At 34.7% G+C, this 26,224-nt stretch overlaps 1 protein-coding gene across 1 annotated transcript in view; it reads left to right on the top strand.

The window, feature by feature from the left end:
* LOC149530360 (Zim17-type zinc finger protein) overlaps positions 1-20,575 on the top strand; it is a 38,529-nt gene extending 17,954 nt beyond the window's left edge. The window contains exons 3-4 of the mRNA XM_089808625.1: positions 19,558-19,815; positions 20,116-20,575. Of these exons, the coding sequence (XP_089664751.1) occupies positions 19,558-19,815; positions 20,116-20,268 (411 nt within the window). The 3' untranslated portion in view covers positions 20,269-20,575. The remainder of the gene's footprint in view (positions 1-19,557; positions 19,816-20,115) is intronic.
* The last annotated feature ends 5,649 nt before the right edge of the window (positions 20,576-26,224 follow it).

Raw genomic sequence — 26,224 nt, 5'->3', positions numbered from 1 at the left:
TTTATACACAATCTGATTCTAGAAGCATGCAATTTAAACTGACCTATATTAATGTGAAACTCCAACATTCTCCCTTATTACATTAATCCGAACAAGAGCAGAAATTTCAAGGGTTTTGAACCAAATCCTCCTAGAGAATTGATGAAGCGTCGTCAAAATCCTCCTTGCTGACCCAAGAAATACCAAATTGACTGCGTCAATGAACCTCCTTATTGTAGAACCTACAACTATTTGCTGAACCTGAGAGAACATAAGTGTTCCTACCATTGATGCACAATGGGGCAGAGTTCGACATGTCCTCTAAGTGTGTCTGATGCCTCCTTTAGTGCCGCACACGAGATGCCTTTCCCTTAGAAGTCCAGATCTATTTTGAGCATGTCTAACACCTCCTTAAGTGTTGTGGAAACAATCCCGCCTTTGCAATCAAACGTCTACCTATGAGATACCTTTCTTCTACAAATCTACACCTCCTCTAAGTATGTCTATCTTCTCAAGTGCTCAACAAATCTTCAACCAAACATGAATACAACAAAGTGCACCCATAAAATTTGAGAGAAATTATCAAGTGTTTTCTTTACCCCCTTTCTTTACACTTAATAATTAATATCAATATACATTTATATGAGTTCCAAGCAAATGTTGAAATTATAAAAGTATATATAAAGTAAAGTTGAGGGAATGAGAGACCAATGAGTTTTGGAATAATGGGACCCTTAATAGTGGAAGCATCAGCAATACTTGCTAGATGCTTCAAACCATTCTTTCCCTTTAATCATTTCTAGCAGCGAATCAGTGAGCGAACCTACCCAATCAGCAATGTGGCTGGAAGTAGCCAAGAAGTTAGAAAGTTACAATTGTGGGGGGGGGCATATTTGTTTGAGCAAGAGTAGATGTTAGCAGAGGAAAGGAGAAGATTGAATTGTTGCAGAATCTTGCAGGAAATGCTATGGTAGTATTCAACAAGTGCTATTTTCGGGACTGAGAGATGTCCCCATAATAGATTTGATAGATGCAGACTATCTTCATTGGTCGGTCTTTTGTGTAGTCAGGGGCTCACCAAACTATTCACTATCTTCAGTGACGAAAATATGCACCCAGGATGGTCATCCAAGTTTGGTAGAAAGGTAAAGAAAGTAGGTTGAGCGAATAGTGGGAAAGCTGAGCTTCATAGTGGATGTTTTTGTGATATCGCATCTGGAATGAACAACACCAAGCGACGTAATTCCATATCGGGTCATGGACGGAAGACACAATGAAGAGTATTGGCATCCATTCTTATAAGTCCAGGGGACACTGCATCCTACAAAGGAAGTAAATTGAATTGCTGTGAGTAGTAGGCAGAGTGATTGAATAGCAACTTCTAGAGCGAGTGCTTGGACAATCAGAGGGAGGTATGTATGAAGTGGTATCGTAGCTAAGAAATCTTCTGTAGAGGAAATCTTAGGGAGTTAGCATTGGATGAATTTGCAAACCATGGAAATGAAGTTTGAAGTTGAAGGGAAGAAGTTCCTTCTTAAAGGAATGACAACTGGTAGTCCAAAGATTGTTTCCTTGAAACGAATGGAAAGGTTAATGAGGCATGATCAAGTCGAGTGGGCAGCAGAGTGCATCTTCTCACCATACAATTTGGGACAGCAAGACGAGTTTTCAGCCTGGGATTAAGGTGCTATTGGATAAGTACAACAAGGTCTTTAGTGACATCCCACATGGTATCCCCCTGGATAGAGGCATTGAGCACATAATAGAATTGGAGGAGGGTGTGAAACCCGATCATAACCACACCCTATAGGCACTCAAAAAGACACAAAGATGAGATAGAAAAGGCAATTAAAGAGGTGCTGGAAATGGGTCACATAAGACCAAGAAAGAGCCCCTTTGCCTCTTTAGTAGTCTTAGTGAAGAAGAAAGATGGAACCATACGCATGTGCCTTGATTACAAAGCTTTGAACATGATAACAATCAAGAACTGTTCCTCCATTCCATGCATTGATGAGCTGCATGGAGCTTGCTCCTTTTCCAAGATAGATTTGAGATCCGGGTACCACCAAATTAGTGTAAGGGAAGAAGATGTGGAGAAGACAGCTTTTAGGTGTCATTATGGGCACTATGAGTTCCTAGTCGTGCCCTTTGGGCTGACTAATGCACCAGCCATCTTCCAATCTTGTAGGAACCGGATTTTTTAGAAGCAGCTCCGCAAGTTTGTTTTGATATTTTTTGATGACATTTTAATATATAGCAAAACACAGGAGGAGTACTTGAAACATTAAGAGGAGGTGCTCAGTATTCTGGAGAAGGAATCGTTGTTTGCTAAGGAGTCTAAATGTGAATTTGGTTTAATGGAATTGTTGTACCTTGGTCACATTATCATCTCTAAAGGAGTTAGTGTGGACCCGAAAAAAATCAAGGCAATCATAGATTGGCCTCCTCCTACTAATTTATCATAGCTGAAAGGCTTCTTTGGTTTGTGTGGTTTTTATAGAAGATCTGTCTAAGGTTTCTCACAGGTGGCTGCTCCATTGACTGATTTGACAAAAAGGGGGGCCTTAGCATGGTCAAATGAAGCACAAAAATGTTTTGACCAATTTAAGGAACTTGTTAGTTCATGTTCGGTTTTAACAATTCCAGATTTTACTAAACCATTTGAGCTGGAATGTGATGCATCAGGTGAAGGGATGGGTGCTGTCCTAACACAAAATAAACATCCCATTGCCTTTGAGAGTGTAAAGTTGAGAGTTGTTGAAAAGAGCTATTCAATCTATGAATGAGATGTTGGCAATAATGCACACCCTTGCCAAGTTTAGACAATATTAGTAGGAAGTAAGTTTATTGTTAAATCAGATCACAATAGTCTCAAATACTTCCTAAATCAGCAAGACTTGAGCGAAAGACAACAAAAATGGGTGAGTAAATTGCAGGCCTATGACTTTGATATTGTCTATGTGAAAGGAAAAAGAAACATTGTGGCTGATGCCTTATCTAGGAGACCACATTTATGTTCCATTGTGGAGCTAACAACTGATTGGAAGACAGATATTACTGCTGAATATGCTAAAGATGATTGGGCCTCAAACTTGCTTGAAGGATAATCTCATTATGAAAGGTATAAGGTGCAAAGGGAGTTGATATTATATAAGGATATGATCTTTTTATTGTCAAATTCCAAGTTCAAAATGGAGATTTTGATGTCTTTTCATAATGCCCCTATGGCTGGTCATCCAGGTTTCTTTAAAACTTACAAGCAAATTAGAGAAAGATTCAGCTTGAAGGGATTAAAACTTTAAGTTCAAAGATTTGTACAAGAGTGCCCAACATGCCAACAAAACAAGCATAAAAACACATGCCCAGCTGGTTTATTACAGTCTTTGCCCATTCCAAACCAAAAGTGGGAGAGTATTTCAATGGATTTCATAACCTGTCCACCAACAACTCAAGGTAGAAATTGCGTTTATGTTGTGGTTGACAGATTAACTAAATTTGCACATTTCTTTGCCATATCAGCTACATATACAGCAGTACAAGTAGCAGATCTCTTTTTCAAAGAAATTTTCAGACTTCATGGGCTGCCCAGGAACATAGTAAGTGTTACATACTAAAATTTCAGAAATTAACTAATTCCTAAATAAAGATAAAAGATCAAATTCTAAACTGAATAAAAAGAGATTAGTTAAATCAGTTATTCAACTACTTTCACATGAAAATGGAAAATACAACTAACTACCTTAATGATTTGCATATAAATAGGAGATAACAAATGTTTAACTGCTAGTTCACATGACATTCAGTTAACAACTACTTTTCCATCATAAAATATTATAAGGTAATTAGCTTAATATAACAACGAAGTGCAAATGAACTTAAAAGGATTACCCAAGTAAAAGCAGTAGATGAACAGAGTTGTGCAAGTCTTGGTATCTAGGAGAGAGGAGAAGCATTGCCATGGGCTTAACCTCCCGACTACGGACCCTTAGTATCCCCTCACAATCTCCAATGAGAAAGACCCTCCCTACCCTGGGAGTTGGCTTGGGACACCCTTATCCAACCACTAAGCATCATGTTGTGTGTCGACTAGTCAATTGTCAAGACTATGGACACATTCCAATTAGCCTATCTCACAATTGCTAGCACCCTGACCTTTGGTGATCATGGTGGAAAACACCATTAACTACCTTGGCCAAGGATTTCAGATGGGCATCTTATGTGCCTAATCACCCACTGCTCGACTTGACAACAAGAAAATACAAGAAGATTATCACGAGCTATTTCTATATTTATTTTTCCAAGTGTTTATATTGATTTTATTTCCTTATATTGTAGGCTTTTCCCACTTCTTCCTCCCTTAGCTCGACCATGATGGTCCTTGAAACTTGGAGGAAATTTATTATTGATCATAGGATTTCATGATCTCATTTTCCTTTGCCATACATCATGCCTATATCGGCGTATGACATCTTAAGACAGGAAGTTTTAAGTTCTGTTCTTATCACATATGAGAGAGTCTTCCATCTCAAGGACATACGACTATGCCCTTGTATGATGCCCTTTGATTCAGAACGAAATATGTAAAAGGAATGCAATTCAATATCACACAAGCAAGTAAACTGATACAATGAAATGGGATCATCATGGACCCAAATGTGTTCGGCTATGTACTTTTAGACAGGAAATAAACTTAATAGAAGAGCTATGTATCAGCTCTTCTATTAAGTTTATTTCCTGTCTAAAAGTACATAGCCGAACACATTTGGGTCCATGATGATCCCATTTCATTGTATCATAGAAAGATAAGACACTATAATTGCAAGGGATGCGCAAAGCATGACCTGATTTCCAAAAATGATCGTAGAATATGGAAATCGCAACAAAATCCTAACACTTAAAGCTTAGAATAAGCTGATGAATAACCTTTGCTCAACCCACGAGCTTCGGCTCCAGCAGTAAATATTGGGTAATCCCTCTTAAGTGAGCTCACGCTCAACCCCTACACTGTGGAGTAATAGAGTTATCAAATGCTTGGAAGGTAATTGCAGAGAGGTAGGAGAGAGAGTTTGAGCGTGACATACACGACATGATTTAAAGTGTAAAACAAACAAGTATTTGCCAAGATGGAATATGACCTCCCACGGCATGCTTCGGTTAACCAAGATTGAGGTGGCATGAATGTTGCAAGGATATTTAAAATTTCAAAAAGAAATACGAACGTTCAAATATGAAAGCTCGGTGCCACAAGGTGGCGGATGAAATAAGGTTGATCAGGCTGAATAATAGATGACCTTGCCCCGCCAAGGAAAAAAATATAAAAACAAGGGGGAAAATGAAATATAATTATCACTTATCTTCTGTGTCACAAGGTTCGCTGAATTTTCGGCATAATGTTCAGAATTCAGCGAATCTATAAAAAAAAATGAAGTTTGGAAAAGTTCGTATCAAATTCGTACGGTGAAAAATAACTCGGCTGCCTTCTGAAACTGTATTATAACAATGTATTTTTTTAGAGTATATTGCATTGGTGGTTTGACGGCTAGGGCAAATATTTTAGTGTTTCATGTTGCTTGCGAATTTTGACTGCTGGGAAATCTGCGTTGTGTGCATTTTTGGCTATGGCTTGTAACTCGGCTGAGTTTTGGAAATGCTTGTGTACCCGATGTTGCATAAAATCTTTGTCACCCGTGGCTGCTAGTGTTTTGTTTCCTTGGTTGCATTTGGTAATTGCTCGAAATCTCTATTGCCATCATTATTTGAAGGTCACACAAGTAGTCTAACATTAATGTTTTAAAGTTTTCACACAATGTATAGTTTAATTTTTAATTTTAGGTTTTTTAATAATTTAGTTTTTGTGCCTTTGAACTTTTATATGTAAATTTAGGTTAGTTTTAATTTGTTCATGTATTAATGATAAATTGTTTCATTTTTATTTATTATTTTAAAAGTAAAAGATTAATAAAAATATTTTTTAAATTTGAATATTTAGTATTTAGTACATTTTATTTATTATTAATATAATTTATTGATTAATCTATAAATAAGTAGTTTTATAAAGATAGAATAAAAAATAAATATATTTTTATTTTATGTTTTAAAAGATATAGTTTAATTATTATATTTTATTAGTTTGCATTTATAATTCGATATTTTAAAATAGAAACTAGTTTTATTTTAATTTAGTTTTAAAGTTTGTGATAGAATTGTAATATATTCTATTTTACTTTTATGTTAATTAAAATAGTACAAGTGGCAATTGAATGATTCTTAAAAGATCAAATTCTTAACTCCGAAATATGTATATAAAAACATCTCTGTAATCATCCTTTCACATGTTTCTTAGGGTTAACATCTGTTAAATGTAATATCTTTTTGTTATAATTTCAAATCTAGTCTCTAATGTTAAGCTATTTGGATAATTTATCATATACTTATTTTTCTTTCAAAATTATATAAAGCGAATTTAATGCCGAATTTTTTGACCTTGGCGAACTTCGTTTGAACTTCATAGTTGTCGAACTCGAACTTGAACTCAAACCTTGTGACTTAGCTTATCTTGGTATAAGAATATCACTTCCCATATATTCATGCTTGCCGGAGTCATACAATATGTACATATATATATGCAATGGCTAGATATATGGTGAGATCAAATTTCTAAAGACAGAAAAAACTACTTTGCAGCCAAACATGACAAGACACCACGGCTTCTATGCTTTTAATGTCCTCCATGATTTTTTACATAACACTCTTTTGCTAATCTCTAACGAAAAAAATTCCCACAGTTGTGTCCTTCCCAAAAATTAAAAAAAACACTATTATCTCCGTCTGTTGCAGATATCCATGCCCTTTCAAACTTCAGATTTTATCATGCCTCATTAAATTTCTTTCAATCCTGCAAATCAATATGAAATTCACTTCCTTTGAACTTCAATCTCTCTTAACCTTGAGACTATTTCTATATTTCTTTGGTTGTGAAATATTTAATCTCACCTTTCTATTTAGCGTAGCCTGCATGGAGATATGCTGCCTCTTGTCATCTTATTACGGGACACATAACAAAGTAATTGCCAGAAAAGTTTAAGGCCATTTCATGTCTTTACACAGCCTACATTGCCCTACTGTTTGAGACCTAATGAAGAGAAAATAGAAATTATATCATTGTTGCAGAGGAAAAACAAACTGATATGAATTTTATACTCAATTAGATGATCATATATTGATTTTTGAGTGCCATTTAAAACCCTTATTTAACAATTTCAAATGACTTATTTGAATGAAAGTACCATTTAACTAACATTCAACTAATTTATTGTTTATTAATCTAAACTTTAATACTAACCTATAATATTAGTAATATAAAGCTTCAGCACTTTCTTACTTTCTTGCCATTCCTTTCTTCTTTAACTATTCTTTTTTAAATTTCTATGCTCTCCCCTTTCAAATTAACTCTCCTCTTGCTATCTCTTATGTTGAGGGGGTCACAACTCTTCATTATATATTTTATAACCTTTCACTAAACTTAATTAACTTGTAATTATATTACATTATATTATTTATTCATTCTTTTATTAATTTTTAATATTTATTTTGTATTTATATTTATTATAAATCTTATTTCAGAAAGGGATATTATGGTCTGTCCCATGGAATACTTCTCTAATATTAACCAATGCATTTAGAATATGCAAGGTTTGCAATTTTAAGGCAAGACCTATCTCATAACTCTGAGAAAAGGAAGGTTATCTTGTAATAGCATCGAATTGATTTGGATTAACCCAACATTTGCATAATAGCGTGATTCACATCTATGACCTCAAATGTAATAAATTCATATGTTTTTAGTTCACTCTAGTTATACTCATTCTAGATTAACTAAAAATAAAGAGCCAAACATGGAGCATGCACTTGAAAACACACAAAGTATACACATGATGTATGAAGACATGGAGCACACATGTAGTATACACGAGTATATCTAGACACATGTACACGAATTGTCTCAGATATTGTCTAGAATATATCTTGACACATCATACACATAAGTACACATCATGAAAATTATCCTTCTTATTGCCTAGAATGCATTTATTGCTTATCTTTACCTCCCTAGAGCCCTTATAAACTCTTTGGCTAAGTTGCATCAACTATTGTTTGTCCCTCAAGTTGATAGGAACAATGCTCTAAGGATGGGGTCCCATGGGCATCTGCTTCCTTAAAAATAGAGCGGGTGCTGATGAGATTTGTTATGAATATTTAAAAAGGGAAGTGGTCCCATAGATTTATATGCGAATCCCCTTCAAAAAAATTAGTTCCTAATTCAAGGAAGCTGGTTGTCTCATGAATTTTAAAAATAAAAATTATATTTTTTCATAAATTTGTTTGGTGGGATTATTTCATTTTGGTTGGAAAATGAAGAGTAGGTTGTTGACAAATTGCAAAATTCTAACCTAAGCTGGTTGGGCTATTTCCAACTCCACCCCATTTAAATCCGATTAAATTGAAAGGGCTAAAAATTCGGAGCTCCTATTTTATAGGAAAAGATTCCAAATAAACCTTTAGCCCCCCTTAAAAAATTATCATGGGGCAACCCGCTCCACAAAAATAAAGCCCAAGCCCCCTCCCATGGGACCCCTGCCTAATACTATTTGTAATGCCCCCTTTTCCAATGCCCTGCTTTTTGTACAAAATTACATTTCCAACTTGATCAATAAAACATATCTTTCCCACTAGGGTTAGGAACATTAACTCAATAATATAAGTGGCCTCATCAATGGAGTTCCTTTGCATGTCCCAAATTAGAGTTTGCCATGTCATAACCAATCATAACTTAATAACTTAAATCTGGTAGGAACCTTGAGAGGGCACTATTAAATTGCCCAGTCTAACTAAGCCCAAAAGCACATCATATTTATATGATGGCAAACTTGTCCGCATCCAACGAGCGGCAAAACTATCCAAATATGGATCAATTCCCCCTCTTGGTCAAACATGAAACAAGTGGCTGGAATATCCAACTATAGGCTAATTCTCCCTCTTGGGTCAAGCATCCTACAAGTGGTAGGAATATCCAACTATGGACCAATCTTGATGAGGAGATAACAAGGACAAAGCCTATAATAGGCTCAATATTGGATGGAAAGAAGAAACTGAAAAAAAACTACAGGGAAAATACCAAATATGAACAGCACCTTATAGGTTACATGTGTTCATTCATGGCAAGCACATAGGGATGCTGCCTTACCAAGCACATGTTTCTTCAAACTGTAGCCCATTCTTGCAAATGGCCATGAAGAGAGTAATGTACATTCCTCCTACCTGCTTTCCACCACACTCGGGCCACTTCGCATGGTGTTCATGCGAGCAAGAGGCATTTTTGCCCAAATAAACTTCCAGAGGTTCTTGTGTGAGTCTGGCTTCCTACAACAATAACTTTTAAATTAAAAAAACAATGCTACTTCTTTATTCAGAACAAAATAAAACCAAAACCAAGTAGCAAGAAAGCACTACAAATATTATTTATTTCATCTGTTCAAGGCCGGATGATAATCTTCTCAATATCTCAGTCCTTCTTCACACAAAAAAGAAAATCTCAAATCATACTCTCCCAAAAGATTTCGGAGAGAATTTATAAACAAAGCCAAATAGTTAAGAACTGGTTTTGGCAACCACTAGACCTGTAAAGGTTTTGTTTAAACCTTTACTAAAGTTATAACAAAATATTAAATTAAGCCCTAAAATTAAACACCACCCCAAATGCAATGCAAACCCTAAAATTTAATAATAACAAAAACTATTTAAACACCATCACAATTGCAAACCAAAAATGCCTGTGCCTAGCACTTGCTCTTGCAGCATACTCCCGGGGGTGAATTTTGCCTCAAGTCCTCTTAGAGACCAACTGTTGTATATCCCCACCTTGCCTTAGAATTTCTGTTTCTGGCAATCAAGTAGCTTCAGAATCTGGAAGGCCCTTCCACTTAACCAAATATTCCATGTGTACTTTGTGTCTTGTCCTCATTGCTTCCCTGCTGTTGATGATACTTTCCATCTAGGTTGATGATACTTTCAATCTAATGCGGAGCAACCACAATAATGACAATAAAATAATGGTAATATGAAACTGACTGTTCTTAACTTGGAACCCAAACCAAACTGTTATAACATTCTTCCTATCAATGAACCAATGAACTGTAACCGAATGCTTCAGAGTACAAAAGATCGATATAGAGAAGACTGAAACATTATTAAAACTAAAACACACTTCCATTATATACTAATGACAGATTACAAACGTATGGCTCTCTGGTGGTTGCCGCCAGAGAGCCATAAGAGTTTCTTCTCAATTTACTCTCTTCTTCAAACCTATTGTCTTTTCCCCTCTTATTGATTCTCTTCTCTATCTCCTTCCATTACATTATGAGATGTCTTTTAAAGACTATCTGAGCGGTTTACAAACCGTTTACAACTACCCTAAAATCATTCATTCGATTCTCATTCGGTTACAAAATAGTGTAAAATCCTTTTGTTTGAGGATTCTTTGTAAGATACATTACCCATTGAATTAAACTTGTGCATCAACTTAAATAATAATGATAAGATATTAATTCTCCCGGGATCCTTCACCCATGTCACATTTCTTGCTTACATTTGTGCATAATATTAAACCATAATAATGGTAAATTAATTCTTTCATGGGTGCCACTGCACCAAATCCCCCCCTTGGAGTACCCCACAAGCAACATGAATATCCAAGGATGGCCCAATTCCCACCTTTTCATGAAGAGATATAATTCTACCAAGGGAGTCAGCATTTTCATGTCATGGTTGCACACACACACACACACATGTTTGAAAGTCTGATCAGATTCTTTTCTTAGATCAATGTTCATAATTTTTGGAATGAGATCTTCTTTATACTTTGTTGGTGAAAGGGCGACAATCTTTCCTAAGAAGTAAATCACCACTTTTCATTGTTGCCTTTGAGAACAATATATTATTCCCCAAGTTGACCTCCCTTTGATGGCTTCCTCAAATGAACCCTTCTCCCCCTTATATTTTGCATTGTGAGGAGAGCCACGCCTGATCATCATGTTTTCTGCCTATTTTCCATGGTCACAACCTTCACAATTACATCCCATAAAAGAGTCACAACCCTTTGTCATTTCTGCTGTTTGAAAGATTCATAATCCGTCATACTTACTGTTAGTAAACAAATTTGTCTTCTTCTGAAATTCTTTAAATGCCCAAATTGAAAGACAAACTTTGAAACCAACAATTTAGTCATTTGCATTTAATGCTTAGTGCTCTCTAAATTTTGAAATAAACGTACAATTCCCTTCTTTTGATTTATCGTGAATGATTTTCTGATTATGCCTTTAACCGAAATTCACATTAGGAACATCGACATCCATTCATCAACATGAAATGAATGTGAACATTGATTTGAATAACTTAAAAAGAAAATCAAATATATGACGCACATGCCATCTAATCAATCTTCCCACTTATGGAGAAACAAAAGGGAGATTTGATACTCATTGCATATATGGTGCATAAAACCACAAGATTTCATGACACACAAGACTCTTGATAAATGAGAGCAAGATAATATTTTGAATGTGATTAGAATAACCACAAGATCGTTTCCAACTAGAGAAATGTAAATTCAAACCATTGGATCTAAAAGTAAATTTCCCTTCATTCCAAATATGTAAACAAAGCAACCATATGATCATTTTTTCTTTGTAACATAAACAAGTTTGCAAGTTAAATACAATCCCTTTCCTTCCTTTCTCTGTTACAAATTTGAAAACTAAAAACGTCTTCCCTTTCCTTTAGAAATGCACAGGCATGTGAAAAAGGTGAACCCTTTTCCAATAGATTTTCCCTCACTAAATAATTTCCCCCAAGAAGCTGGTAACTACCACAACTTCATACCAAATCAATTTACATTTTATCTCCGAACCATTTCCCTCAACTTCAAATTTTCCTCCTTATGCTTTAATTTTTCAATGAGATTTTTATTTTGCACTTTACAATAATGTTAATTCTTAAAGAATTAACTTATATCTTATCAACTTGCCCATTTTTACTTCTTTTACTTTCACCCTCACATTAATAATAATTAATTCTTTTTAGAATTAATTATGTGAGAAATTAATGGTAGTTTAAATTAATTTGATTTTTAATAATTTTGCATTTGAATGTGGCAATATTTAATTCTTTTAAAGAATTAAATATTATATAATGCAAAATAATCCATATACGATTTTTTGAATTTTCACTTTTAATTTCTCACATTGTTGAGTGAGGAGAATACTTAGGGTTTCAAAACCTTAGGTAACACGTATGACCCTTCATCATAGCTATCTTTGAAAGAGTCCCTTATGGTCTTCCCATTCCTTTTAAGTTTCCTCTTCCATTAATCCTCTATTTCCTATGCTCCCCTTTTTCTTCTTCCATATCCCCTTTCAAATGAACTCTTCTTCCTTTTACATCTTATGTGGAGGGAGTCACAACTGTTCATTACGTATCCCTTATCCTTTCTTTAAACTTAATTAGCTTTAAACTATATTATATTATATTATTAGTGTGATTCATTTATTTTTATATTTTGATTTTATTATTATGTATGTATTATAAAATCTTATTTCAGAAAGAGGGTATTACAATAGGTGCGTTCATTCAAATCAAAAGGCTTTTGGTTAACCTAGAAGATGAAAATAGGAGTTGACAAGAGAGTGGAGTGTCGTCCATGTGGAATGATCGAGGTGAACTGTATATAAGATGAATTTTTCTGTGGCTGAACCTGCTGCTACATCTTATTTACATCACAACAAGTTTGCACAGTGGAAGAGTTTTGACAGTCGTTGGAACTGTTGTCTATTTGATCACTCCATCTGACTCAGGACTTTGGCAAGGCATCCGATCATAGTACATATTTTTGCATACAAGATAGAAGTCAGAGAAAATAATTTAAATCTTTTAATTAAGGGGAAACAGGGCTGTGAATTCCTATTGCAAAGTCCCATCACAGCATTTACAGATGTAAAAGAAGCAATCACGTCTATTTTCCCAATTTGTCACAAGGCATGCAATAGTAGGAGCATGGCTGTAGACTACAATCAAGTGATTTATTATTTGAGTGAAGTAGGAGATTAACTACATGTCCACTTTTATTGCTTGTCCCGTCTGTAAAAGATAATAGATAACATTACAGCTCTATTTTCATATTTCCACCACTTTTTATGTCTGTCAACTTTAAAAACTGTTGCACTAAGCCAAAATCTCTCTTATACAGCGGATAAAGCAAACGAAGTGATTTCTCCAACACCTTGCCATTCAATTTGAGAATGAATGCACTGCATTACTGGTTGGGAGGAATAATATATTATAAGGCTGAGAAGTTTCAAACAACTAAAACTAACACAGTTAGAAGTGAAGCTTGTACATCAAAACTGGCATTTGAAGTGTGAATCTATATCTTTCATTAATACCAGTGCTACATTATTGTGTGTTGCCCACCTCCTGTTCACCTTCACAGCAGGTTCAGTGGGTCTATAAAGGTGTAAAGAGGAATGTATTTATAATTTTATTGTGCCTGTGCTGTCACACACCTCTATATATCTCCTTACTGCCTCAACTGCGACAATGACTCTTCCTTGACACACATAACTCTGATTTCACTTGTACTCACAGTGAGTTGTTCTAAAGATAAAACATGGTAGTTTGGTACAACAACAAATTAATACAGAGAAATCAACATCATGATGTGCAGAAGACAGTAAAAATAAAAAATCAACCATTTGCCATGAACAAAAGGAATCAATGTATAAGATAGAAAGTAGTCTATTTGATCAACCAAGTAGATTGGATAAAAAATTACCCTATGGATCCATAAGGAATATTATTTATGAATTTGCACAATTTAATCCTCATTGTAGAGATTGGTAAGCTAAGCGTGCATTACTTCTCAGCCCACATGTATCCAATGGAAAAAAAAAAGCTGCTGTTCAGACTTGTCTCCCCATTCCAAATGCAGCAGATATTTGGAAGAACAAAGGGACTAGAGAAGGGCTGGTAGCCTTGCCTTAAAGCCCCTCTTAGATTCCTGACATCTGGAAGCTTGGGCTTGGCTATTTTCATCTATACTGAATGAGGCCTCTAACTGCAGTGACATAATTTTCATATTTTAATTGCGAGGATGCAAAGTTTGCATTCTAGATAAAAAAATTAGTTTTTTTTTCACACATCTCATTTCACAAATGCAACTTGCAAGTATGGCCACAGTAAAGAGACAAAGGAAGATCGACAATTAACAGTTTCTGCATAAGAGTAATCAGCCAATCAGACCTTCTGCAAAATAGAAATTTACTCCTTACAAGAAAGAGATCAATTTTGAATGTTTCCTAAGACATAGGACTGGAGACGATTGTCAACTTCTGATTGTAAAATGCATAACCAAAGACAGCAACTTCGTTCTCCCAAATGCTTTAAATTCTCTTACCACAGCTCAAGTCACAATGTCTTTCCAGGCAACATTTTTCCGTAAGTCCCTCTTTTGTCTGCTGGGACTCGAATTAAATGTCAGTTTTGAAGGGAAGGGATGTATGCTGTTTTTCCTGTTTGATTATTTTTACCTCTGTGACCTTCAACATATTCATTCCTTGTTGAATTCAAGTATGGATTTCCAGTTTATCTTTTGTTTGCACACATTCTCTGTCTTGAGCAATGATAAACATGTTTGACGAGTTTCACAGGTTCCCATTCAAAGGGTGCGGATCTTATTTTCTGTTATAAGGTTCCTGTAGTATCATCACCGCCTGTGTTGCACATCGTTTGATTCAATCCATCAGGACTTTGCCTATTAACAGACCATGAAATCTTAAAATAAAGACTCTTGTCCGTTTAATATTGTTGCCCCAGTATAGGGATAAACCATTCAATTAGAATTATTTGTAGCGTCTCCTTTTAATTAGTTGATCTCATATGGTATCTTTCCTTAATTTTTCGACAGGATGTAGAAATAAATTTATCAATTGGCACTGGTTTGGGAAATAGGCTCACTACTAAATTAAGTAATAATTAATAATTTAATATATATAAAATATTTAATATTTGACAACTCTTGGTGAGGGGCTTCTACATATAACTACACAAAACCATTGTTTTGGTTTCTCTAATTGTTGTATGGAGATAAAAATCGAATGGAGTATCTGTATGAGGCCAAAAATAATCCCAAGGTGATTTGATATTGTATGGGTTGAATAGAAACAATATGAACTCTTTTGACACATTATTGATCAGAGGTGGATATTTATTTTTAGTGTATATATGTTAAAAATGTAGGGAGAGGAAGCTTTCAGTCTTCCTATACATATATATTTATATTAGTGGTGCCCCTTTACCAAGGGTCATTCACATGTGGACCTATTAATTATAATAATTACATATATTATTATATAATATAATTATAATAGTTATTTCTTATATTTAATTACATAATTAATAATTATATTATCACAATAAATATAATTTTTATTTTATGACTATAATAATAATTATTTATCAGCAAAATAATAATATTCACACAACCTTTATGCTATTAGTATTTATATTGGCCTTAAGAAGTCTGACCATAGCCACTAACATTAACACTCCCTCTTAGCTAGGGAGGAACGCTTTTTGAGAACTCCTGGTTTGTCCTCCTGACACTAACATCAACACTCTCTCTTAGCTAGGGAGGATCTTCTAAAAATTGGAGTTAGTAATGTCCACCATGGCTACTCTCAAAGGGTGGCTTCATCATGGTTGCTCCCAAGAGAAAAAATGCAAACAAACACAAGTATTCATTAAGAACCACTTCCACAATGTTGTCCTCTCATGATCACAGTTGTCATAGCTGCTACAAAAGGGTGATTCAACATGAGTGTTCAGTCATGGGAGCACTCATGTTCAGTCATGGGAGCACTCACATAACCTCCACCATAGTTACTCCCAGAGGGTGGTGTTGGTTCCCAAAACCGCAGATCATAACCTCCACCATAGTTACTCCCAGAGGGTGGTGTTGGTCCCCAAAACTGCAGATCGGAAATCCAAGAGCTTGTCAATTCTCCAACAGGATTCCACAATCAGTTCTGGTCAACAAACGGGAATAATCCAAATTCCCTTGTGCTTCAGGCTTCGCTACACCTAGCGAGTATTCCAAAAGCTTTCTCAGATACTCCATGTCTGGCTTCCTGACTCTAATATCCGAGATAAGAGATCTATGTCAATGCTGTCAAGGATTTATTGTTTCCAGTCCGCAGGAACTAATCCAACAAGTTCAGTCCTGGCTTCTTTCACCAGTTGAAGAACCCTAGTATAATCAGGGGTGTTGTTTGTAAGAAACTCTTTAACAGAATCTAAAAATGTTGTCTCCATTGTGGATTTAATCTCCACCATGAACTCATCTGATGACTTACTTATTCTACACACTGTATCAACAAATGTTATTCTCCGTCATGAAGAATATCATTAACCATAATCTCATTATCATTCAACAGTTCCTTCTTATCGGAATCACACGAACTATTTCTGGACTCGAAGGAAGCATCTGTAGGGTTTTTTGTTTCAGGTCTGCTCCTAAATAGCGCTCGAGCAAGCTTCTTTTGTTTATTTGTGATGACTTGGTCAAGTTCTTTCAGTCCGTCTTAATTCACTCTTTGATGCCTGTGCTGCAGACTTAAGAGAATCAAGCTTCTCGATGTCATCATGCTGACCATTGAGTCCATCTATCTCCATGTGTGTCTTGGGCCAATTCCAACTCCAAATGTGACATGGCCTTCTCTGCTCCTTGATACTGCTTCACAGCAGCCTTTACTTTTTGAGGATGTTCCCTTCTTTCATCAGTATCTTGATGCAATCATGAGCATGAAAGGATCACAATCTCTGGTTACTCCAAGGATGTACTACTAGTCCTTATCTAAATGGAGTGAAATTTAAAGCTCCATCAAGTGGGTCCTGTTGGTTCCCAAAACCGCAGATTGGAAATCAAGGAGTTTTGCCACTTCTCGCAGTGATTTCTTAATCAGCTTTGGCCAACGAATGAGAATGATCTTTTGATCTAGCTCCCCTGCATTTCAGGCTTCGCTAAACCTAGGTGGGTAGACCTTCACCTTAAACCCGATCTTCTTGTTGGAGGCTTTTGTATAGTGAATTTAACTCTTTAGTGATCTCTCAAGATGGCAATGTTTCTTGAGTTGGATCTATTGTGATTCTCACAACATTTAGATAGCGTTGTGTGTCAATTACTTATATGAAAGGATGCTTTGTATATAATTGTTTCCAATAAAAGATAACTTTGTTGTGTAGGTAGATAAGTTGTAGCTTGTAAATATGACTTTTTAATTGAGACTGCTCTTGGAAATGCCTGATTAAATAATCTTAAATCAATGCTAGACCAGTGCTTTCATTCCTTACTGATTTTATCAATTTAATTTGATTGATCCTACATATAACTCTGTGAGACAGTTTTAATAAATTGCTCTTAAAACAAGACCATCACCTCAAAGCCATCTATATGTCTTGCTAATTAGAATTTGTTGTTACACTTGGTCTTACTGAATTTGACTTTGCTTTTTATAGACCAATAAGGCAGGATGAAGTTGCCAACCAATCCTTAAACTGAAACTTAGCCCCAATTAAAATAACATAAGATAACACATTGAAGCAATCTGAATTAAACAGATTTATCACAGAGAACTAATCAAACAACTGGAAAGATGAATAACATCTAGGACGAACTAACACTTGATCTTTGTATTGAAATAAGCATAAAATAATCCACTGGTTACAAAATGTGTTGCCAGCATTGTATTCCCAAGAGACAATACTGAAAATTTATTACAAAAGATCTGACAGTGATTGCTTGTATTTCTCTGTACAAAATGATCCCCTATAAATAGATGAGGATTCAGTTTTGAATGAAAGCGCATACCCTTTCATGATAAATAGACAACTTTTCTTAACTAATGACTACTGGCTTAATCACAGAAAATTGACTCATAACAGTAAACAATTCTGATACATCTTTACATCAACTCCGAAAATCCTTATGCTGACTGGTTCACATCTTGGCTTTCTTTGGCAAGGCTCCTCGTACATGTAGCATAGCCTTCACAATTCATTCCCTTGGAGACATCTAGTCGAAATTCTCAAAAGGAAAACAACCTTGGCAGAAAATTTCAAATTTTCCACACTAATCCATCACTTCAGTCTACCAACTCATCTATTCTGTCTTCTGCTCAATCAGGTCAGTCATCTGGCTAATCTGATCAGTAAACTGTCAAGTCTATTTCACTTCACTATTCATCAATTCACTTATCTGTCCCATCTATTCACTCATCTGTCAAGTCAATTTTGCTATCTGATAATCAAGTAAGTTAACTCAGCAATCCAATCAATTTGAGTTTGCTTCCCAATCAAATTCAGTCATATCTCATCAATCGGCCATTCTGATTGAAGCCAGAAATTCTATAAATGAAGTGTATTCTTATCATTTTTTAACCACAATCTTCGAATTCTTATGCAATCAAACCTAGTGAGCAAGACTGAGGGCCCACAAATCTGCAAAAGGATGGAGAGAATTAAGGGAGAAATCATGATGGTTTGCTTGTTTGTTGGTTTCATTATTTTGTGCATGCATTAAACACATAAAAGCACCTTTGAAAGACCAAGAGACACTAGTTAGAAATGATTTATTATTTAGAAAACACTTCAAAATTAGAAGTCAACATTGGAAGACCAAGAGTCACAGTTTGAGTTTTTTTTATATGACCCTATACGAAATTAAATTTGGGTCTCCACAGTGAAAACCTAATTCTTTATTCAACTCAAACCCTTGAATATTTAGTATTGGATTTAGTTTTATTCTAGCATTTTTTGCATTTGTAAATGGTCCCTTGTGTTCAGTGGGACCCTTGCTTTGAAATTTTGATGCCACAACTGAGGTATCTATCCTTAAATTATTCACTGGTTTTCCATGAATATGATTGTCATGGATGTAGATTCAATGTATTTTGGTGATTTCAATGAGAATTTTGTGCAGTACCATCCTCTTTATTTTATTATGAAAGTATGACCAGATTGACTTCTTGCTCTTGAACCATTTAGTCATCAGAATTTACAGTTTCTTATGTTGAAATTGTATATCATGCTAGGTATTGTTTTTGTCATTTAGATTTTCCACTTTTCACAATACACTTGTGCCTTGCCAAGTTAACTGGGCAGAACTGTACACATACAGAACAGTGTAGGTTCATTCCACTAGGCATAGAGTAACTTGCAGTGTTCCATATGGTGCTTCTGTGCACTAGGTTAATATGCTTCACATGCATCCAGGACAAATAATTAAGACAGGTTTCCATTCGTTTGGATTAATGAGAGAAAAATGCCTTTTGGCCTAATTGCACGGTCCTAAATGGTGTCACTAGTTCTGTAACTAGACCTGATTCTATGAGTTGGTGTAACAAACTAGAAGGTTTGTAAACTGAATGCTTAAAGTTTCAACTGTTTACCATTTTCCTGTTTTTGCAGGATACAGCCATGGGATTGGTACTAAAGGCAGCTGGGGGAAAAGGATGGACCACAGGCTCTGGAATGGAAGGGCCAGCTGTATCAGAAGGCCCAAGTGAAAGTAGTGAGATTGCTGAGAATTCCATATATCCATGGTCTCTCTTTACCAAGTCCCCCCGACGACGGATGAGAGTTGCATTTACTTGTGGTGTTTGTGGCCAACGCACAACTCGTGCTATCAACCCACATGCCTATACAGATGGAACTGTTTTTGTTCAGGTTTGTGACATCTGTTAGTTTCAAATCCTGGCCAAATTGTCTTGGAATGTATACGTTTGTGCTGAAGAATGTCATGGGGGCTCTAATTTGACGAGTAGAAGAATAATTTTATTCAAGCAAAAGGGACACAATATCTTCAGTTTTTACTTGTGGTGTACAAAGGTTTATTATTATTAATTAATAGTATTATATAAGTTGTGTGAATTTTATAGGCAGAACATTAATAGTATAGAGAAATTTCAAAATATTGCATTGGCCTTGACAGCTTCTGATGCCTCTCTTAAATCTATCTGTGTGCAGTGTGCAGGATGTGATGTTTTCCACAAACTGGTGGATAATCTCAATCTTTTTCATGAGTTGAATGGCAGTATATTCCCAAGATATGCCGGGACAAGCTCAAAAAAGCCACCACACTTGAAGTTTCTGGATATGGACGATTTTCCACTATTCTAAGGGAAAAATCAAATGGAGCTGACACTTCTATGTCTATATAACAAATGTCCTACGCATAAGCTGAAAAAATAAGCCATTCACATTTCAAAATTTACTAGCCTAGCTATTTAGAGGTCAAGAATGGTCTAATGATTTGTCTACTATTTCTTTCATCTGGTAAGCAGCATATGTATATTTCTGTTGGTCTTTTTGGCAGCACTTTGGCTAATTAACCAACAGATTCCGTCAAATATTAATGTAAATATGGACTAATGTAATCTCTTTATCACGGCCAATGATATGGTCACCTGTTGTTGCAACTGTGAAATCCATTGTACTTGTGCTTATACCCTTGGTCTTTCGAGTTATTCATACTTATTCTTTGGCACTGGTTCCAAATGTATTTCACCATAAAATTAGTCAAAGTAGACTTGATTGTTTGACTTAAGTCATTTTCACTGGATATATTTTAGTTTCCGTGCTATTGTGGCTATCATACATTGAAAAAATAATAAATTCATAATGTTTGGAGTAATTGGTGTTCCATATAGTATTTCAAAGCATGAATGCTACATTGGATATTTCATGAATATGCATATGAATTATAAACATTATTTAAGTCATCGCATTCTTCTCCCACATTTCTGTCTCACTAGCTGCAGTAGTGGTCTTTCCATCTCTCGTCATTTCAATTCTCAACTTAAAATAGTTATACTTGATTCAAATAATTGGTACAGCTTGTATACTTTGCCTATCTATGATTTAACTTGCTCGAGGGTATTCTTTGATGGTTATGTTCTAGTACATACTTTATCGAAATACTTGTTTGTAGCGACTTAGATTTTATAGGAACTGTATTTTACTCAATTTAACGATCACCATACAGTATGAATAATGAAATCTGGGCAGCGTTAAAAAGCTACTCTTCAAATATATGTAACTTGTACTACGGAGACATTTATCACCATGATACTGATGAAGCTGACCCTAGAAGTTTGCAACTAATCCTCGACACGTAAAATATGCATGGATGCTGTTTCCACTTGTTTTTTGTAATGATTTAAAGAGGGTTATATCTCCGGAGGCCCATCTTTGTATTTCAAGTCAGATTTTATGCAGTTCATTTTCTTTCCAATGTAGTTTCAGTGATTCAGCTTTGGATTTCATGGCTGGTGGTTTAGGTGATTTTGCTCTTTGATAATCTTTTATGTGATTAAGCCTCGGACAAACTTTCAGCTTCTCATTTGTTACAATCACCTTTGCAGTTAAATACACCAATATTCTTTGCCTCATTTTTCTCATACTCATGGTTTATCAGCCCCCTTTCATTTCCCACAATGTCAATTTTAAACAGTATTTTTGCCAATTCACTTCCAGTTGTTTATCCAATAATTTGTTGGCCGACAACTTTGTTGCGCTAGAAATTAAGAAAAATGTAATACATGACCGATTGGAGTTCAACGACGAACGTGGAGCAATCCTTCTCTGAATTAATATGCAATGGAGTTTTTGTGATTACACAACGACTATATTGTTATCTTCATTGCCCTATTAGCTTGCGCTCCTCTGTTGCTTGAGTATAATGATGGCTTATCAAATTGGAGGAATTCTTTCAGTCGTGTGGGAACATATTTAAGCCCAAATGTTGTGACCAAAAGTTCACATTCGTCATGTATAGAAGGAAGTCTGGAATGTACTCTTCTACAATTTAGATCTGGTGATAGCAGTGCAAATAATACTGTCTTGTTTAGTTCATCGGGCATATAAACAATGAAATGGATGGTAAAACTATATTATGGTGTGCTTATTGATTTCATAGTTGTTAACCATCCTATCGAATCATTACCATTATATACACTTCGATTAGCCCAAATACTCCGTGCCTTGAGCCTCCCGCACAAGAATTTACTCTCACTATCTTTTATTCACGAGTAGTAGAAGTGCTTAAACGGAATTGTATAGGATAGATGGTACGACGACGAATTCTGTTTGGAGAAAGAGTTTCATGATTTCCATTCGGAGTGAGAGTTTTGATAAATCTTGTAAGAATCAAGGAGTTTTATTTAGATTAAGTAATTATTTGTTACAGCGGGGTGGTTGACTACGATGAACACGAGTACCCCTAACTAGAGAATATCATTTTTCAACAGTTTAGCTAATATTATGACATCCATCTAGTAGTTCTTGTAGGATTCATTAGGTTTTAAAAGTGCAATTAATCTAGCTTTTTTGGCTAAAACGTTTCCATATTTATTAAATTATAAAAGGTCATTTATCTAAGATCTTATTGGCTCTTCTAAAAATTAGCAAGGAAGAAATTAAAGCAAAATTCTAAAAATTATTAATAAGAGTTGTACCAATTGATTGTGCATTTTAATTAATGTTATTAGAACTTAGAACTTTTTAATTTTTGTTTATATAAAAATTAAAGTCACATGACAAAAGGATGATGTGACTTGTACCAATTGTATTGATTGTGCATTTTAATTAATGTTATTAGAACTTAGAACTTTTTAATTTTTGTTTATATAAAAATTAAAGTCAGACGACAGAAGGATGATGTGCAATTCTAGTAAAGTCAATAATCATAATTAAGACAATAAATGTCATTTTATTTTAATAAAGATGACATCCAATAAATGTGTGGGCCTTTGGTCTATTGGTGAAGTTGAATGACTCACAAAGAGTCCACTAGGGATCAAGTTTTTCCGAGTGTAAGGCTTCGACATCATAAGGGATGAGGTTGAGATCATATGCTCCAGGTAATTTTGACGGCATGGATGCCCCTCAGCCCTTAGCTCTAAGCCGAAAATGTTTCAAGCACGAGTGGGGTCTCTATCGGGTCCCTAAAATGTCTATGTGGTGGCCTTCGTTGGTTGGTGGCTCGCAAGCTTCGTGCCTCTCTAGGTTGCCTCGCAAGTCTGAACCCTCCAACAAAAAAAAAAAAAAATAAATGTGTAAAATTAATTAAAAAAACTCTGACATAGATCTTTATCGTAATGGCTCAAGGCTAGTAACTCTACTATTCTACAATTCTAATGATTAAAAAATAAATGAAACTTCAAATTGTACATCTTTTGTAGCAATGACATTCAATTTCAAAGTTATAAACTAATATAGAAATATGTTTCATGAGAATTTTATTTCAAAAATACAAAATAAATTGGTCTATTCAGAATGATTTTTTTTTTTATGATGATTTTTATAACATTTATTTTAACAACATTTTATCATTTTCAATTGTTAATAGATTTTAATGATAAAATTGAATAATTTAGTTAATTAATTTTTATGCTTTCTTTTTATTTAAATATTTCTTAGATGACATTAATATTAATAATTTTTTAATTGTCTGTAATAACATATCACTCTATCTCTCTTTTTGTTTTTTACTTTCTTATATTGCTTATTTTTATTTTTATATATTATGAAAAATAACTTTTAATTTAAAATAATTACATATTTATTATATATAAAAAAGTGTTTATAAATTTATCGTATTTATGTATACAATACAATATAAAGTAAAAGATTTCTTATTATAAAAATATTTTTACATTTTATTCTATATTAATATAAGAATTAAGAGAAGGCGGTATGCCATTATTCATAAATTAACAATGGTTCAATTGATAAATTGGCTTTGTAAAGAAAACAAACAAAGTTTGAGATAACACAACACTTATTTACAACTTTTTTTAGCAAGAGTCTTATCTGTGCTTAAATTTTAATTTGATGAATCTCGATACTATGTCGTAAAGCTCCCATTTCACACATTTCAAACATTCATATTTCAATTGAAGCTATCACATCTCCATTAGAACCTTCGTTACACAAATAACACCATTTTCTCAAAGTTAAAGGGTGTAAAAATAAGCACAAAGGCTAATGAAATAGAAGAAATATTCATGACATCTTTGGTTAACATGCAATGTGAAAAGTGACTTTGTTGTTGGTTCAAGTACACTTGTGCCAACCATAATAGATTAAAAAATTATATAGATATAAAAGCCTTTAAGAAGAATGGAGAAAGTTAAAAACTTAAAAAAGTAGATTGAATGCAAATGGTCTTCACAAGCACCCAACTAAATGTACAACTTGACTTAACTCTTACCCTGAAACTCACAAACATTAAAGGCATGAACTATGGCACTTGGCCCTTTGTTAAAAAAATATTTTTGGGTTGATATAAGTTAGAGCAATAATGTGTTATAATGAAATAAAAGGTAGTTGTATTAATTTTTATATTGTGTGATTATCTTTTCACTTATGGTATCTAATCACGAAGAAGATATTCTTCCTTCATATATGTGGGTGGTGTCCTATTGCCCAAAAAACACTACTATTCATAATAAATATAATAATATAATAATAATTAATTTATGGTATGTAATAAGATTTTATTTATATATTAAAAAATATTAAATACATAATAAAAGAGGGCTCATTCCTTGGCCCCAAGGAACTCATATTTGATAAATCCTAACCACATCAGCTAAGCATCGAAAGTTCCCCACCCAAAGACAATTATTTGCCTTTCTAAAGGCTATACATACAATAAACATCCATAAACACTTTTCCAAGTAATATTTAAAAGACAATTATTTGCCTTTCTCAAGGCTATACATACAATAAACATCCATAAACACTTTTTCAAGTAATATTTAAATACTTAATAGATCAACTTTTTCCATACACACTTCCGGGACAACCATCATTCCAGCAACACAGTGCTGCGTTCAAACCACTCTCATCTCTATAACTTGATCAAACCATAAAGTCTAGACACTTCAAAAACTAGACATCAAAAAGACTAAACCACCAGCCTCGACAAGGTAAACATTTGTGATAGTCATTGTGTCTGTACCAAAAAACATTTCTTCCAAAACATGAAAAAATGGCTTAACCCACAAACATCCACTCATTACCTCCAACTACAAGCCTATATAACCAAGTCCCTTGGACAAAATTTTGAGATCCTAGTTATCACCTTAAGCTTTTAGAAAAACTACCTGTACTGCCCTCCTTTTGGGTCATAGAGGTGCAGAGTGATGTCTTCGAGGATGAGCCACTGGAACTCTACGAGCATTTGTCACCTGAAATGACCTAATCTCTTCCTCCATCTTCCCTCATTCCACTGTAATTAAAGATTTGTAAGCTCACTGATCCACCTTCTTCATCCTCCACAGAAAGGAATAGCAACCTGCCTCCATTCCTTCATCCTTATTCTCAAAACACTCACAATAGTTGAAACCATAGCTTGGGAAGGCCCATTCTAGCAATGAGTCCAGAATTACAATCAAATCCTTTCGAAACAATTAAACCATGAACCACTTCACCACTTCAATGCCCTCATTCAATTCCAAACCCCCATGCCATTATCATGGTCAGAATGTCTGCATTAATCTTCTAATGATGTTTGGCATTTTGAAACAAACTTCTGGACATTCGTTGCACTACCCAAATTACACCTTGAGAGAGGCAATTAGAAAGCAATTTCAAGCGATGATTTGCTACAGGCCCAAACAGAGCCTTCTGAAGCTTCAAGATTCTAAACATGAAGGTAGGCTCCATAACATCAATGCTAAAATGCCAAACACAAAAAAAAAAAAACAATATCAGAGGCCTTCTTCACCAAGCCTTAAAAAGATTCTCACACACAATGCCTACCAATCCATAAGCTGCCACATGCTTGAAGCATCACAATGAATGATATGTGTCATTGACTTCACATACCATAAAAAAGACATTTTCAATTAATAATGACATCCTCTTAAAGCCTCTTCATAACAATATAAACAACATTTCAGTTTATCAACATATTAGAAATAATAAATTCCCCCATACATAAATAAAAAAACCTATATCAAACACTTGAAAAAGTCATCCTCCAAAAACCCTTCCCAATGGTCATATTTTTTGAAATGAAGCCTACCAACTTATTGGAAACCAATAATCCATTTTGATAAAACATTTG

Source organism: Cupressus sempervirens, chromosome 11 (genome assembly GCF_028749045.1).
Source record: "Cupressus sempervirens isolate cs-2001-9-10 chromosome 11, ASM2874904v1, whole genome shotgun sequence".
Classification (NCBI taxonomy): Eukaryota; Viridiplantae; Streptophyta; class Pinopsida; order Cupressales; family Cupressaceae; genus Cupressus; species Cupressus sempervirens.
This window is presented reverse-complemented; position numbering and strand designations above follow the sequence as displayed.